General features: G+C 42.8%; 2 protein-coding genes across 4 annotated transcripts in view; one reads left to right on the forward strand and one right to left on the reverse strand.

Annotated features, from left to right (window-relative positions):
* The first annotated feature begins 83 nt into the window (after window positions 1-83).
* mrps18b (mitochondrial ribosomal protein S18B) lies at window positions 84-2,598 on the forward strand. Its single transcript, XM_035795681.2, has 7 exons — window positions 84-469; window positions 748-901; window positions 1,070-1,167; window positions 1,338-1,406; window positions 1,534-1,600; window positions 1,842-1,901; window positions 2,052-2,598. Exons 1-7 carry the CDS (start codon window positions 320-322, stop codon window positions 2,243-2,245), a joined length of 792 nt encoding a protein of 263 aa, XP_035651574.1. The 5' UTR covers window positions 84-319; the 3' UTR covers window positions 2,246-2,598.
* The window catches only part of LOC118399528 (ATP-binding cassette sub-family F member 1-like), a 25,977-nt gene continuing 13,477 nt past the window's right edge, over window positions 2,584-15,083 (reverse strand). For 2 of the 3 annotated variants that reach the window (XM_035795673.2, XM_035795671.2), the window contains exons 7-24: window positions 13,753-13,809; window positions 13,368-13,460; window positions 11,981-12,049; window positions 10,165-10,239; window positions 9,962-10,057; window positions 9,244-9,366; window positions 7,498-7,684; window positions 7,094-7,233; window positions 6,706-6,854; window positions 5,263-5,346; window positions 4,987-5,111; window positions 4,706-4,818; window positions 4,438-4,612; window positions 4,285-4,359; window positions 4,117-4,187; window positions 3,790-3,991; window positions 3,566-3,703; window positions 2,584-3,375 (exon numbers count right to left, since the gene is read on the reverse strand). In XM_035795673.2, the coding sequence (XP_035651566.1) occupies window positions 3,209-3,375; window positions 3,566-3,703; window positions 3,790-3,991; window positions 4,117-4,187; window positions 4,285-4,359; window positions 4,438-4,612; window positions 4,706-4,818; window positions 4,987-5,111; window positions 5,263-5,346; window positions 6,706-6,854; window positions 7,094-7,233; window positions 7,498-7,684; window positions 9,244-9,366; window positions 9,962-10,057; window positions 10,165-10,239; window positions 11,981-12,049; window positions 13,368-13,460; window positions 13,753-13,809 (2,139 nt within the window). In that variant the 3' untranslated portion in view covers window positions 2,584-3,208. The remainder of the gene's footprint in view (window positions 3,376-3,565; window positions 3,704-3,789; window positions 3,992-4,116; window positions 4,188-4,284; window positions 4,360-4,437; window positions 4,613-4,705; window positions 4,819-4,986; window positions 5,112-5,262; window positions 5,347-6,705; window positions 6,855-7,093; window positions 7,234-7,497; window positions 7,685-9,243; window positions 9,367-9,961; window positions 10,058-10,164; window positions 10,240-11,980; window positions 12,050-13,367; window positions 13,461-13,752; window positions 13,810-15,083) is intronic. The other variant, XM_035795674.2, reaches the window with a different exon arrangement.

Below are 15,083 nucleotides of genomic sequence, written 5' to 3' on the forward strand. Positions count from 1 at the left end.
GGGCCTTGCACACGTTTTGTACATTCTCATTTCAATTTCTTTCACGCCTCAAGTCTATTGTTGCTTATCAGAACATATTTGAATCACTATCAGTGATAACTCGCAAAATATGTTACTTGTACTTAGTTATAATATCACATTTGGGTATAATTTCGATTGTAATATTTCTACAAAATGGCTGCGACGCACTCGAGCACGTTGCCTGCCACACCCGCGGACACGATCAAAACCTTGCCCTTAAATTTCAAATGACGAAATTAATAATGGTGTTAAAATCACAAAATAGATTTATTGAAGTCGAAAATGAGTTTCTTTGGTCATGCACACAAATAATGTGCTACCTCACATTTCACCTGTAAACTTTCAACCCTCAGCTGTGAACGTCAAAATGGCAGCATCCATACGAGGCATTGGAAGAATTGTATGCCGTGTGACCCCTTTGCTTTTACAGAATATTCGGCAGAATAAGGTACTTCTATTATTTTCTATAGTGTGTCAGGTAAGCGAAAGCTAGGACTTTTGCTGCACACCTTAAAATACGTTAGATCACGAAACAGTGACCGAACTACTGTCCGTAGTTCAATAGCCAGCTAACGTTACAGCTCGTTGGAAACAACCCGTCATATGTTTCACACAACCAGTCTATGCAAAATTATTAGCAGTATGGTCTTGTGTACCGTACCGTACACTGTATTTGCGAGTTTCATACTTGACTGACAGTATTTGTTTGGTTTCTATCTTCCAAAGAGTTTACCTGTCAGGCTTTGGACCCGGGCTGTGTTTCCAGGTGTGCAGTCCAGCCTCGCTCTCTGCACTGCAGCCTCACCCGAGATCCCCAGTGATGCCGGGGAGGCGCTTGCCCGCTACAAGGACAGACCATGGGACTACCTGGAGAGCGAAGGTATGGAGATTAGAACTTGAATGTCTACTCTACACACTTTTTTAAAGGGATGATTCTGCATACCCAGACTATGCTGAATGGAGAATCTCCATGCAAGTAGTCCAGGATTAGTGTAATTCATTTCTGTTAATCTATCCATATGTGTCCATCCACCTCTCCTATTTCTAGAGTACATAGCGCTCTATGGAACCAGTCCAGTGTGGTCTGACTACAGGAGGAACCACAAAGGAGGTATTCCTCCTCAGAAGACGCGCAAGACTTGCATTGTACGTGTAACAGAGCTGGTTCTGTAACCTTGACTGATACTTGTGACAGTTCGCCGAGCTATTGCCCAGGCTTTGGGGTGTTTACAGATGATCAGAGGATGTCTTCCATGATGCTGTATTCTCCACTAAACAGATGTGACTGCAACCTCAACACTTTGTTTCATTTTCAGAGAGGAGACAAGATATGTGGGAACCCCTGTCCAATCTGTCGAGACTCCAATGTCATCATTAACTATCAGGTCTGGTCTCACTCATGGAACACACATGCATTGTGAGCGATTGAAGATTAATTACAGGTTTTGTTCAGTTGACTGAACAGGCTATTCAATTTGGTTTGTTAATCAATGGCCCATTGTCTTCCAGTAGAACGTGAAGCTACTGCAACAGTTCATCAGTCCAAATACAGGCATTGTCTACGACTCCACACGGACAGGTAAGATAGAATTGTATACATATTAGGTAAATTGAACTATGAATGAATCATCCATGCTGAATTCAGCAGGTGTTATCTAAATAAGTTATTTGATTGACTAACACAGTTGACACGTGAAACTGAGGCTGCCAATAGGTGTTTCAGTGATAAACATTTCTCCATAAAGTAAACAACCTTTTACAAGGTTTCAGGTAACTAAAGTGCCACATGTTATATTATCTCCATGTACATTTTTATCCAGGAGTGTGTCAGAAACAGCAAAAGCAGCTCAATCAGGCGATTGGCACTGCAAGAGACCATGGTAAGTTCAGCCTCTGTGACTAAGGAGCAGAATGCTAGAGCTCTACAGTAATAATGGAGAATCGCAGTTTTGTGACCAGCCCAGTGCTTCAACAAGGCCACCAAAACAGAAATGTAGTTCTCTACAGTAAATTGTCCATATTTTTTCCAGGGCTTCTACCCTTCCAGGTTCCTCATGTGGACTTCTCAGGAGAGGACTACTCCAACTGCCATGACGCAGTGGGCTCAACCCCTCCTCCCCCCATTACCTCTGGTGATCCTTGGTACCGGTGGTACCACACCATACAGCCAGACGAGACTGAAGTGGCTAAAGTCAAGAAGACCTATAAGGCATATTTGAAATAGACAAGACCTACCTGAAATTGATGAGGGCGTATCAGAGGAATTATGGTGAAAGTTTGAGGATTTAATTTGGTGTTTCTGGACAGAGCACATTTTGTTCATAAAACACAAATTAGTGTCAAAGTATTCAGATTGTTAGTGTTTTGTTTTTGGACCTTAAGCTAAATTGCCTTTCACAAACAATATGCTAAAACACGTCAGATTAATTCCAGACCCTTCTGCCAGGCTACAATTTATCAGATCAGTTACAGTACATGCTATATGGACCATCCACGAGTAATCTGTCTAATCTCATATCCATGGTTTTGTATTTAAAGAGCAAGTGGTACAATAAAAACATGTAAGATGCAAAATCATTTATTTCATTGCCTTTTTGTCTGTAGGAAATACTTAATACAGGTATGTTTATTCCCAGTTAAGAGCTATGTTTCTACATGTATGGAGCCAGTGGTAATGTATTGCCATTTCCTCTATTGTAAGTACTTCAGCATATTGCTTTCTTGATGAGACATGCCTATTTGTTCAGTCAAATTCTGAATTCCAAATCACCCCCTTGCCCAAGACACTTCTGGATCCTATCAGATCTACAGGTGTGGGGCAATTTGTAGTTCTGAAAATGTATCTCATAGGCCGAGAGGATACTGCAGTACACCAAGGGGTGTGTCTTCATAATGCAATGTGGCTTCCTTGACTTCAGCCATGATGTTGTCTAAACATATCCAAGTTTTCAAATGATCAAGGAAAGGAAGCCACTTTAGACTATGAAGATGCACCCTAGCACTGAGCTAATGACATAGCCAGCATCAGCAGTGGGTTATATTACATGTCTATTTCCTCCTGGGGTCTGTTCAAAATGGCACCCTATTCCCTACATAGTGCAGTACCATCTGACCAGGGTCCATAGTGCTCTGGTCAAAAGTGATGCACTATATTAGGGAATAGAGCCCTGGTTCTGCTGTAGGTAGGTCACTCCTTGACCTTGTGGACCAGGGTCTCCCCCAGTGATTCCAGGACCTCCCGTTTGTAGTCCTCAAAGTCTCCGTCTATCTGGTTGACGGACCGGTTCTCCACCACCCACAGCTGACAGGCTGTCTCAGTGATGAGCCGGGCATCGTGACTCACAATGATCACCGCTACGATGGGACAACAGCAGGGAAGAGGATATAACCATAAGAGTCTACCAAAGGGCACCATCAGTAGCATGCAAATTGTTTGCTGTTGACCGCCACTTTATTTATGCCATCACTACACCAACTTCAGAGGCTACTTTCTGATCCTACATTTTAACAAAAATAAACATTAACAGCCTCACTGTGTTCGTACCTCCTTTGTACTCGTTGATAGCTTCTGATAAGGCATCGATCGACTCAATGTCCAGGTTGTTAGTAGGCTCATCCAGGATGAGAACGTCAGGTTGCCGACAGGCCAGCTCAGCGAACACCACTCTGGCTTTCTGACCACCTGGATGGAGAGAAGACATTTAGAAAACAGATCGAAACACACACTGGATGATGGTGTGTGTGAGCGCGCATGTTTCTATTCCTAACCTGATAGTTTGGAGATCTGGATGGTGTGTGCGTGGCTCTCCAGTCCGAAGCGGCCCAGACACTTCCTGCTGTCCTGGTAGGGCAGGTTAAAGTTTCTCTGGAGGTACTCTGTAGCTGCCTCCTCCATGTTCAGCTGGTCAGCATACTGCTGGTTGAAGAAGCCCACCTTCAGCCGATGGTTCTTTCTCATCTCCCCCTTGGACTGAAAGGCAAATCAACACACATTTAGCTTGACAGTTATACCCATCAGTGCACAAACACTTCTGCTGTATTTGTGTGCGTGTGTATATATAGATCATATGTGTTTTTGTTTGAAGGGAAACTTACTGGATTTAACCTGCCCGTGAGAAGTAGTAGTAGGGTACTCTTCCCAACTCCATTGGGTCCAACTATACAAACTGAACAAGGAAAACAGAGTTAAGGTATAGTATGGAGGCTAATGACCAGAAAGTCCAACGTGTCACAGGTATGCAAACAGAAAGGATTTCTACTTACTTCTAGTCTCCATGTCGATACCAAAGTCCACATTCTTGAAGAGGGGTTTGTGTCCCTCAAAGGCAAAGTCTACACCTGAGACAGAGCAGAGGGTTAAACAGGGATATACAAAAAGTGAGAGAGGAAGAGGGGAAAAAAAGAGGGAGAACTCACTGTGCAATCCGAGGATGGGAGGAGAGAGAGAAGGGGGGTTGGGGAAGGTGAATTTGACAGTGTACTCTTTGGGTCGTTTGAGCAAGTCTGTAGCTTCCTGACTCTCCTCCTCCACTCCCCCCTTTTTCTTTCCCTTTGCTTGCTTCCTGGTCAAGGCTTCCTTAGTCTGCTTCTCCTAGAGAGAGACAGAAAACAGTGGATGATGGGAGAAGTACAGAGAGAGAGAGATAGAACCATGTCTAAACAGGGGTAGCGGTCCTGTACTCACGGCCTGTTTGGTGGACTTCCCTCCAGCCTTGAGATCTTTGAGCTTCTTCTCCTGTTTGTCGTACTGTTTCTGAAGCTCCTTCTGCTTCTGAACGTACATCTTCTTAAACGTCACTGAGAAACAGAGAGAGAGAAGCTTCAATCTATAGAACATGGATCCAACTGCAAGTGGCTCTGGATAAGAGCTCCTGCTAAATGTAAATGTGTATAGAACTAGTCATACATTAGTTTGTGTGTTGTTTGTGGGGTAGGAGAAAGAATGTACATCACTAATAAACTCACAGTAGTTCCCTCTGTAGTAGTAAAGTTTCTGGTTGTCCAGGTGAACTATGTCAGTACACACATCGTCCAGGAAACTCTGGTCGTGAGACACGATGAGGAGAGTCTTCTTCCAGCCCTGAAGGTAGCTAGGAGGAGAGATTAACATATTAGGCATTGCAGTGGTATCATTACAGATCCAGGGCAGAAAGGAGACCCATTGAGTAAGCAGCTGCATGAAGTGTGGCCCTGTGAAATAAGTTATATTTAAGTAAAAGGCTGCGTGTGGTGTGCCCTTACTTGTTGAGCCAGATGACAGCGTTGAGGTCAAGATGGTTGGTGGGCTCATCCAGCATCAGCAGGGTGGGCTCCATGAACAAAGCTCTGGTAGGAGAGAGCCACTGGAAGCTTAGAATTCATGTTCACTGCTGTTTTTATTTCTGCGTTATACTTTCGTTCATTTTTATTCTCTGTAAAAGTGACATTGTAACAATGCACTTTGAATTACGTTTGACTTGACCTGCAGAAGTAGCTGAAGAAAAAAACAATTGAAGAAATTCCCATATTGCTAAAACCTCTATAATCAAATCATTTCAGATGTATAGAATTGCCATGGGATGGCTAAGGGGTCAACAGATATGAGCTTAATTTGACCTATATTTTAACAGAAACATCCAAGATGGCAGCATGTCAAGTCGTTGTCTGTGACTAGTAGTTTTTAACCTACTAATAATCTATTAATTAATGATGGAACAAATCTACAATTTCCTTGTTGTGTATTGCAAACTATTTCGTTTTGCTGGTGTAAAGATCGCGGGTCTCCCTCAACCACGGATAACTTTTTCCCGCTATTTGCACTTCTTCACTTGAAGTTGACCAAAGTAACCCTCTCTCTGGCTGGCCTGGGTTCTATCTTCAGCTTTCCCTCTGCAGAGTGTCTCGTCCAAGCTGCTCCTCTTCGCTCTCCGCCTGGCTGTCAGAGGCAGCTCAACAATCCCCAAGCCCTTCTCTCAATCCACCCCCACACTCACATGCATACACACAGGCCCCTCTCTCACCTTACCTTTCCTTGTCTCTATTTCTTACAGCTTACAGTCGCTGGGTGAGTACATCTGACAATGTGCTCTCCCGTCCATTAGACATTTTGTCTGCGGGAACTCGCTCTTTCACTCGGCCCATTCGTCCAAGTGCCGATGCATTTGGGGCATGATGTGAACACTGTTTTGTACTGTCTGGAAACTCACTTGTAGAATTAGCTTGCAGTAGGTCTCGTGCAAGTAGAAGCCGTGCAAGGTTATTAAACAGAGGTGCCTAGTTATTCTTCTTTTGTTGATATCAGGTAACGTGCAACCTAACCCTGGCCCTGATATGCAATGTCTCCAAACCCCCTCTGATTTTAAAACTAGATCTGGTCTTAGTATTTTTCATTTAAATGTACACAGCCCGTTGTCAAAAATTGATGGGGTTAGGATTTGGGCTAAATCAACTGATGTAATTGTATTTTCTGAAACCTGGCTCAGCAAGTGTGTTGTTAAGGATATTTGGTGGTTAGGTTATTAGCTGGTCAATGGTAGGTTACATGAAAAGCACAATACTATTAAGATAACCGTGTGTTAGTGTGGGTTTTCAATGAATTTATTTGAATCATGAAACTCATCTGTATTTCCTGTAAATTCTCAGCAACAAAAGAGTGATCGAATTTAGATCCTACACCTGCACATGGAATTCAGAAAAAAACTGCACCTGGCTAGTGAGACTCTCATCCTCCAGCCTCCAGAGAACTTCTTGGTAGCTCTGTTCTGCATCTCTGGGGTGAAGGACAGACCAGCCAAGATACGACGGGCTTTAGCCTCCGCTGCTGCTGCCCCGATGATCCTCAACTCCTCATAGACCTGGTTGAGACAGACACACAATATGTACACATGCAGTGGTTAAGTCGATTGACAGATATTACATTACTATCTGAATGCAGGCTAAGAGACCATGACTCTCTTTTTCCAGTTACCACATTCTGAATGAAAACCTGACCCCAGCCCTGTATTCAATAGACTATCATAGCAATTAGGAAGTGGATATTTTGCCTGGCAGATCTAATAGTGTTTTAGGGTTCAATTTTGATGTTTCCCCATACCTTATCCAGTCTCTCAGCCACGCTGTCTTCTCCTTTCTCCAGGAGAGCCTGCAACTGTCTCTCCTCCTCTAGGAGCTTCAGACGCCTGGTGTCTGCCTTCAACACAGCCTGGACCGCTGGGGTGTCATCCGCCATCACCTCTATGAAGATATGGACAGCACGACAGGGTGTTAAAGGGAGAAAACATAGTGCGGGTGAAGTGAGAGGGGTAGAGAGAAAGGAAGGGAGAAAACAGTGCGGGTGAAGTGAGAGGGGTGGAGAGAAAGGAAGGGAGAAGACATAGTGCGGGTGAAGTGAGAGGGGTAGAGAGAAAGGAAGGGAGAAGAGGGGTGAGAGACAGGATAAGGGAAGGAGACAGAGAGAAAGGTATGATGGGGGGGTTCTTCAGAGGACAGGTGACATACCTTGCTCACAGAGCAGCACATCAATGTTAGGAGGGATACTGAGAACTCTGTTGGCGATATGTTTCAGAAGCGTGGTCTTCCCCTTCCCGTTAGGACCAACCAGACCGTAGCGTCTTCCTGCCACCACCAGGAGATCTGCATTGACAAACAGCTCCTTCCCGTGAGCTGATATACTGAACCTCTCCAGCTAGAGGAAACAAAGAGCAGCACATTAAAACACTGAAACCACCATAGGTGAACTCTGATACTCCAAACTTTAGGGCTTCCCACTTGACATTCAGTAAGGAATGGTTGAAGGGACTAACCACCTCATACTCACACTGTGTACTTACAAAGAAACATTTATTACATAAAGTGCAATGTTTCAGTAACATAGACATTCATCAGCCATTTGATGAATCCCAACAACCATCCTCGTCCGTTCAACCATTCTTCTTGTGTGTGATAAGATGTTAAACTACATGACCAAAAGTATGTGGACACCTGCTCGTCAAACATCTTACTCCAAAATCATGGGCATTAAGTCGGTCCCCTCCTTGCTGCTATAACAGCCTCCACTCTTCCAAGAAGGCTTTCCACTAGATGTTGGACCATTGCTGCAGGGACTTACATCCATTCAGCCACAAGAGCAATACCGAGGTCAGGCACTGATGTTGGGTGATTAGGCCTGGATCCCAAAGGTGTTTGATGGAGTTGAGCTCAGGACTCTGCGCAGTCCAGTCCTTCCACATCGATCGACAAACTATTTCTGTATGGACCTCGCTTGTGCACAGGGGCATTGTCATGCGGAAACAGGAAGTTCCCCAAACTGTTGCCACAAAGTTAAAAGCACAGAATCGTCCAGAATGTCATTGTATGCTGTAGCATTAAGATTTCCCATCACTGGAACTAAGGGGCCTAGCCTGAACCATGAAAAATAGCCCCAGACCATTATTCCACCTCCACCAAACTTTACAGTTGGCACTATGCATTGAGACAGGTAGCTTTCTCCAAATCCAGCTTACTCTGTTGGACTGCCAGATGATGAAGCGTGATTCATCTCTCCCGAGAACTCATTTCCACTGCTCCAGAGTCCAATGGCGGCGAGCTTTACACCACTCCAGCCAACACTTGTCATTGCGCATGGTGATATTTGGCTTGTGTGCAGCTGTTCGGCCATGGAAATCCATTTCATGAAGCTCGCAAGGCACAGTTCTTGTGCTGACGTTGGTTCCAGATGATTATTACGCACTGCGTCCTTCAAGACCTGGCGGTCCCTTTCTGTGAGCTTGTGTGGACTACCACTTCACGGCTGAGCCATTGTTGGGGCTAAACGTTTCCAATTCACAATAACAGCACTTACAGTTGACCATGACAGCTCAAGCAGGGCAGACATTTGACGAACTAACTTGTTGGAAAGGTGGCATCCTATAAGGGTGCCACGTAGAAATTCACTGAACTCTTCAGTACGGGCCATTCTACTGCCAATGTTTGTTTATGGAGATTGCATGGATATGTGCTCGATTTTATACACCTGTCAGCAACGGGTGTGGTTGAAATAGCCGAATCCACTAATTTGAAAGGGGTGTCTACATACTTTTGTTTGTGCCTGTGTAATATAATATAAGAGAAAGATAGAGAGATGTGTCGATTGAGTTGATTTTTAGTCCTATTGAATTTTTCTTCAGTAAAATAAGTAGGTTCTATGTAGTTCTCTCAATTCTTCAGAATAAAGAAACACTAGAAAAGTTGAGAGGGTCAGGTCACCTTGATATCTGATGCGTTCTCCAGCATGGCCTGCCTGGAAGACAACTCAGCCTGGGACACGGAGAAGTCTCCCTCAATGGCGTTGGCAGCACGCACACTGGCTACCTGCTTCTCATACTCAATCTAGAAACAAAGGCACAGACACACACTTCCAATTCATAAAATGCTTCTGTCTCTGGTTTGGCACAAAGGCTCTCAAAAAGGTCAGTATTTGTAGAGTATATACAGTACCAGTCAGAAGTTTGGACACACCTACTCATTTGAAGGTTTGTCTTTATTTAGACTATTTTCTACATTGTAGAATAATAGTGAAGACATCAAAACTATCAAATAACACATATGGAATCATGTAGTAACCAAAAAAGTATTAAACAAATATAAGATATATATATATTTCTGTATACCACCCCTACCTTGTCACAACACGACTGATTGGCTCAAACGCATTAAGGAAAGAAATTCCACTATTTAACTTTTAACTAGGCACACCTGTTCATTTCAATGAATTCCAGGTGACTACCTCATGAAGCTGGTTGACAGAATGCCAAGTGTGTGCAAAGGATGGCTACTTTGAAGAATCTAAAATAGATTTTGATTGGTTCAATGTGTGTCATTTCATAGTTTAGATGTCTTCACTATTATTCTACAATGTATAAAATAGTAAAAAGAAAAACCCTGGAATGAGTAGGTGTTCTAAAACTTGGATTAGTACTGTTACCATTTTCTTTTTCTTCTTCTTCTCCTTCTTGCTCATGTTGGCAAAGGGGTCGTCACCTTTCTCCTGCTCCTGCTCTGCTATCACGTCTTCAGCACACTGACAGGAGAGGGATGCAGACAGAGGGAGAGTCAGTGATTTAGGTGTTCTAGGTGGCTCTACATGCCATGTATGACCTTTCCATACAGCAGACGATAAACACACACCTTCATTGTGTCATCTTCGTCGTCTTCTGCCTCTTCATCTTCGCTGCGCGGAGGGCGAGCAGGTTTGTTCATCCTCTGAATGGACAAGTAACACAGCATTATGGCAATACAGAAACTACGCTGCAAGTGATAAAGTGCTACTGTGACCCATATACCGTGGTCATGCATTATATTGGCCTAGATAGTTTACAGGTGTGGATATTCAGACTCAGTCACACAGTGCAGTGCATTCAGAAAATATTCACATCCCTTGGCTTTTTCAAAATGTTGTGTAACATCCTGAATTTAAAATTGATTAAGTTGGGTTGGTCACTGGCCTACACATAATACCAAAGTCAAATTAATTTAAAAAATGTAAAGTTGAAATGTAATGAGTATTTAACCCCTTTTGTTACGGCAAGCCTAAATAAGTTCAGGAGTAAAAGTTTGCTTAACAAGTCACATGATAAGTTGCATGGACTGTGTGCAACAATAGTGTTTAATATAATTTTTGAATGACTACCTCATCTCTGTACCCCACACATACAATTATCTTTTAGGTCCCTCAGTCGAGCAGTGAATTTCAAACACAGATTCAACCACAATGACCAGGGAGGTTTTCCAATTCCTCGCAAAAGGCACCTATTGGTAGATGGGTAAATAAAAAATAAAAAAGCAGACATTGAATATCCCATTGAGCATGGTGAAGATATTAATTACGCGTTGGATGATGCATCAAAACTCCCAGTCATTACAAAGATACAGGCTTCCTTCCTAACCAAATTGCCAGAGAGGAAGGAAACCACTCAGGGATTTCACCAAGAGCCCAATGGTGACTTTAAAACAGTTAGAGAGTTTAATGGCTGTGATAGGAGAAAACTGAGGGTGGATCAACAACATTGTAGTTACTCCACAATACTAACCTAATTGACAGAGTGAAAAGAAGGAAGCCTGTACAGAATAAAAAAATATTCCAAAACATGCATCCTGCAACAAGGCACTAAAGTAATACTGCAGAAAATGTGGCAAAGCAATCACTTTTTATCCTGAATACAAAGTGTTATGTTTGGGCAAATCCAATACATTACTGAGTATCTCTCCATATTTTCAAGCATACTGGTGGCTGCATCATGTTATGGGTATGCTTTTAATCATCAAGAACTGGAGTTTTTCAGGATAGAAAAAGAAATGGAATGGAGCCAAGTACAGCTAAAATCCTAGAGGAAAACCTGGTTCAGTCTGCTTTCCACCAGACACTGGGAGACAAATTCACATTTCGGCAGGACAATCACCTAAAACACAAGGCCAAATCCACACTGGAGTTGCTTACCAAGTTTGTTTCAACTTAAATCTACTTGAAAATCTATGGCAAGACCTGAAAATGGTTGTCTATCATTGATCAAGAACCAACTTGACAGAGCTTGAAGAATAATGGTCAAATTGTTGCAAAATCCAGGTGTGGAACGCTCTTGGAGACTTACCCAGACAGACTCACAGCAGTAATCACTGCAAAAGGTGATTGAACAAACTATTGACTCAGGGGTGTGAATAATTATTTAAGTGAGATATCTATATTTCATTTTCAATAAATTAGCTAAAATGTCTAAAAACATGTTTCACCTTGTCATTAAAGGGTAGTGTGTGTAGATGTGTGAGATGAAACATAAATTCACACCATAATAAGAAAACATGGAATAAGTCAAGGGGTATGAATAATTTATGTAGACACTGTATGTTGCTAACCCATTACATTTCCTATAGAATGCCATCCCTACATTCCAGAAGGAAAACTGTTTACACAAAGTCTGTGTCGTTAGCACTAAAGCGCTTCACTCACCTTGGGCTGTTCCTTCTTGCCTTTCTTTGGCTGAGGCTTCTCGTCCTCCGCTTCATCCTCCTCAGTTGTCTACAATTTAAAAAAAATAATAATAATACAGTTGAAGTCAGAAATTTACATACACCGTAGCCAAATACATTTCAACTCAGTTATTCACAATTCCTGACATTTAATCCTCGTAAAAATTCCCTGTCTTAGGTCAGTTAGGATCACCACATTATTAAGAATGTGAAATATCAGAATAACAGAGAGAATGATTTATTTCAGCTTTCATTTCTTTCATCACATTCCCAGTGGGTAAGACGTTTACATACACTCAATTAGTATGTGGGTGCATTGCCTTTAAATTGTGCAACTTGGGTCAAACGTTGGGGGTAGCCTTCCACAAGCTTCCCACAATAAGTTGGGTGAATTTTGGCCCATTCCTCTTGACAGGGCAAGCAAGAGTAACTAAGTCAGGTTTGTAGGCCAAGCTACATGTCACCAAGCTTTAACTTCCTGACTGATGTCTTGAGATGTTGCTTTAATATATCCACATAATTTTCCTCCCTCATGATGGCATCTATTTTGTGAAGTACACCAGTCCCTCCTGCAACAAAGCAACCCCACAACATGATGCTGCCACCCCCGTGCTTCACAGTTGGAATGGTGTTCTTCGGCTTGCAAGCATCCCCCTTTTTCCTCCAAACATAATGATGGTCATTATGGCTACACAGTTTTATTTCTGTTTCATCAGATCGGAGGACAATTCTCTAAACCGTACGATCTTTGTCCCCATCTGCAGTTGCAAAACATAGTCTGGCTGTTTTAATGGCGGTTTTGGAGCAGTGGCTTCTTCCTTGCTGAGTGGCCTTTCAGGTTATGTCGATATAGGACTCATTTTACTTGTGGATATAGATACTTTTGTACCTGTTTCCTCCAGCATCTTCACAAGGTCTTTTGCTGTTGTTCTGGGATTGATTTGCACTTGTCGCAGCAAAGTACGTTCATCTCTAGGACACAGAACGAGTCTCCTTCCTAAGCGGTATGATGGCTGCGTAGGGTTAGGGTATCTTGCTAAATGCCTATAATTTCTTCCTGTTGTCTATTCCATTTGCACAACAGCATGTGAAATTTATTGTCAATCAGTGTTGCTTCCTAAGTGGACAGTTTGATTTCACAGAAGTGTGATTGACTTGGAGTGACATTGTGTTGTTTAAGTGATCCCTTTATTTTTTTGAGCAGTGTATATATATATATATATAATAAAAAAGTGAGTCTCTTAATTTTGTTCAACATAAAGCGCTAGGATATACTCTGAACTCCCTAGATACTCAAGCAGATCTGAAATGACTAGATAGGCTTTGTGGAATTTTCACTATATTGCTTAGCCTATCAAAAGTCTGACCTTGGGTGCTGGTTTAGCCTCTGGCTTCATGTTCTTTTTCACAGCTGTCTTTTCATCTCCGTCTTTCTTTTCTTCCTCATAATCGGAGGGAGCCTGGTTTTATGTAGGGAAAAGGAGAGTGAGGCTCCATGTCTGGGAACAAGTGAGATCAGACAGTTTTATTGTGTTGAGTATTTCAGTGGGTTAGATCTGCAGATATGAGGTCTATGAGAAAGAGAAAAGTCGTTAAATAAAGTGTTGTGAAATAAAAAGGGAATAGATTGAGAGGGGAATGTGTTAGTGAACAATTTAAAATGTGCTGCTTTCTGTTATCAACCCTGTTGGATGGGAGAGGGGATGTTGGGGGGAGTGTGCAGTAGGAGAATAAATCCATTCCATCACCCACCTTGGCTTTCGGTTTTGGCTTATCTTTTTTCTTGCCCTTATGCACCTTCTCAACCTCCTGTGTTAAAGTATTAAAGACGCAAAGACAAACACACAGATACACCAGTTCCTTAATATTAGAGATGCCCTTACACCAGAGCACAAAGTCGTTATGAAGAAAAATGACATGCTTGATTCAAAATCATTAGATTCCAAGCGCCTTGCAAGCCCCAACACTTCTGGCCAATGCTAATTTGTCCAACACATGTAGATGAAATGCAATGAAAGGAAATTATGTAGGAATAGGGCTGTTATGGTGACCGTATTACCGCAACACCGGCAGTCAGGACCGCAGTCAAATTCCACGTGACTGTTTAGGCACCGTAACTAGGCTTCTCCAAAACTGCGCTCTGATGCTGCGAATGGTCATTAGTAGGCTACTGAACTTCCTAACTGCCAGTCGCTAATGGCCTTGCACTGATGTATTGCTCCTCTAATCACACTCACATCAACGCAAATGAGATTTCTGAGATTTCCATCCCAAACTACAACATTTCCAATCAAGATAGAACTGCCAAAGGGGGAGGAGTTGCAATCTACTGCAGAGATTGACAGAACTTTGCAGGCTAACTTCCCAGGTCTATGCCCAAACAGTTCGAGTTTCTAATTTTAAAAATGAATCTCTCCAGAAATAAATCTCTCACTGTTGCCGCCTGTTATAGGCCCCCCTCAGCTCCCAGTTGTACCCTGGACCCCATATGTGAATTGATTGCCCCCCCCCCATCGATCTTCAGAGTTCGTTCTGTTAGGTGGCCTAAACTGGGATATGCTTAACACCCCGGCAGTCCTACAATCTAAGCTAGATGCCCTCAATCTCACACAAATTATCAATGAACAACACACCAAATCCGTAAACATGGGCACCCTCATAGATATTATCCTGACCAACTTGCCCTCCAAATACACCTCAGCTGTTTTCAATCAGGATCTCAGCGATCACTGCCTGCATCCGCTATGGGTCTGAGGTCAAACGACCACCCCTCATCACTGTCAAACACTCCCTAAAATACTTCTGCGAACAGGCCTTTCTAATCGACCTGGCCCGGGTATCCTGGAAGGATATTGACCTCATTCCGTCAGTCGAAGATGCCTGGTCGTTCTTTAAATTGTATTTCCTCAACATCTTAAATAAGCATGCCCCTTAAAAAAAAAATAGATCTAAGAACAGATATAGTCCTCGGTTCACTCCAGACCTGACTGCCCTTGACCAGCACAAACATATCCTGTGGCGGACTGCACTAGCATCGAATAGTCCCCACGATATGCAACTTTTCAGCGAAGTCAGGAACCAAT

The sequence above is a fragment of the Oncorhynchus keta genome, chromosome 20 (assembly GCF_023373465.1).
Source record: "Oncorhynchus keta strain PuntledgeMale-10-30-2019 chromosome 20, Oket_V2, whole genome shotgun sequence".
NCBI lineage: Eukaryota > Metazoa > Chordata > Actinopteri > Salmoniformes > Salmonidae > Oncorhynchus > Oncorhynchus keta.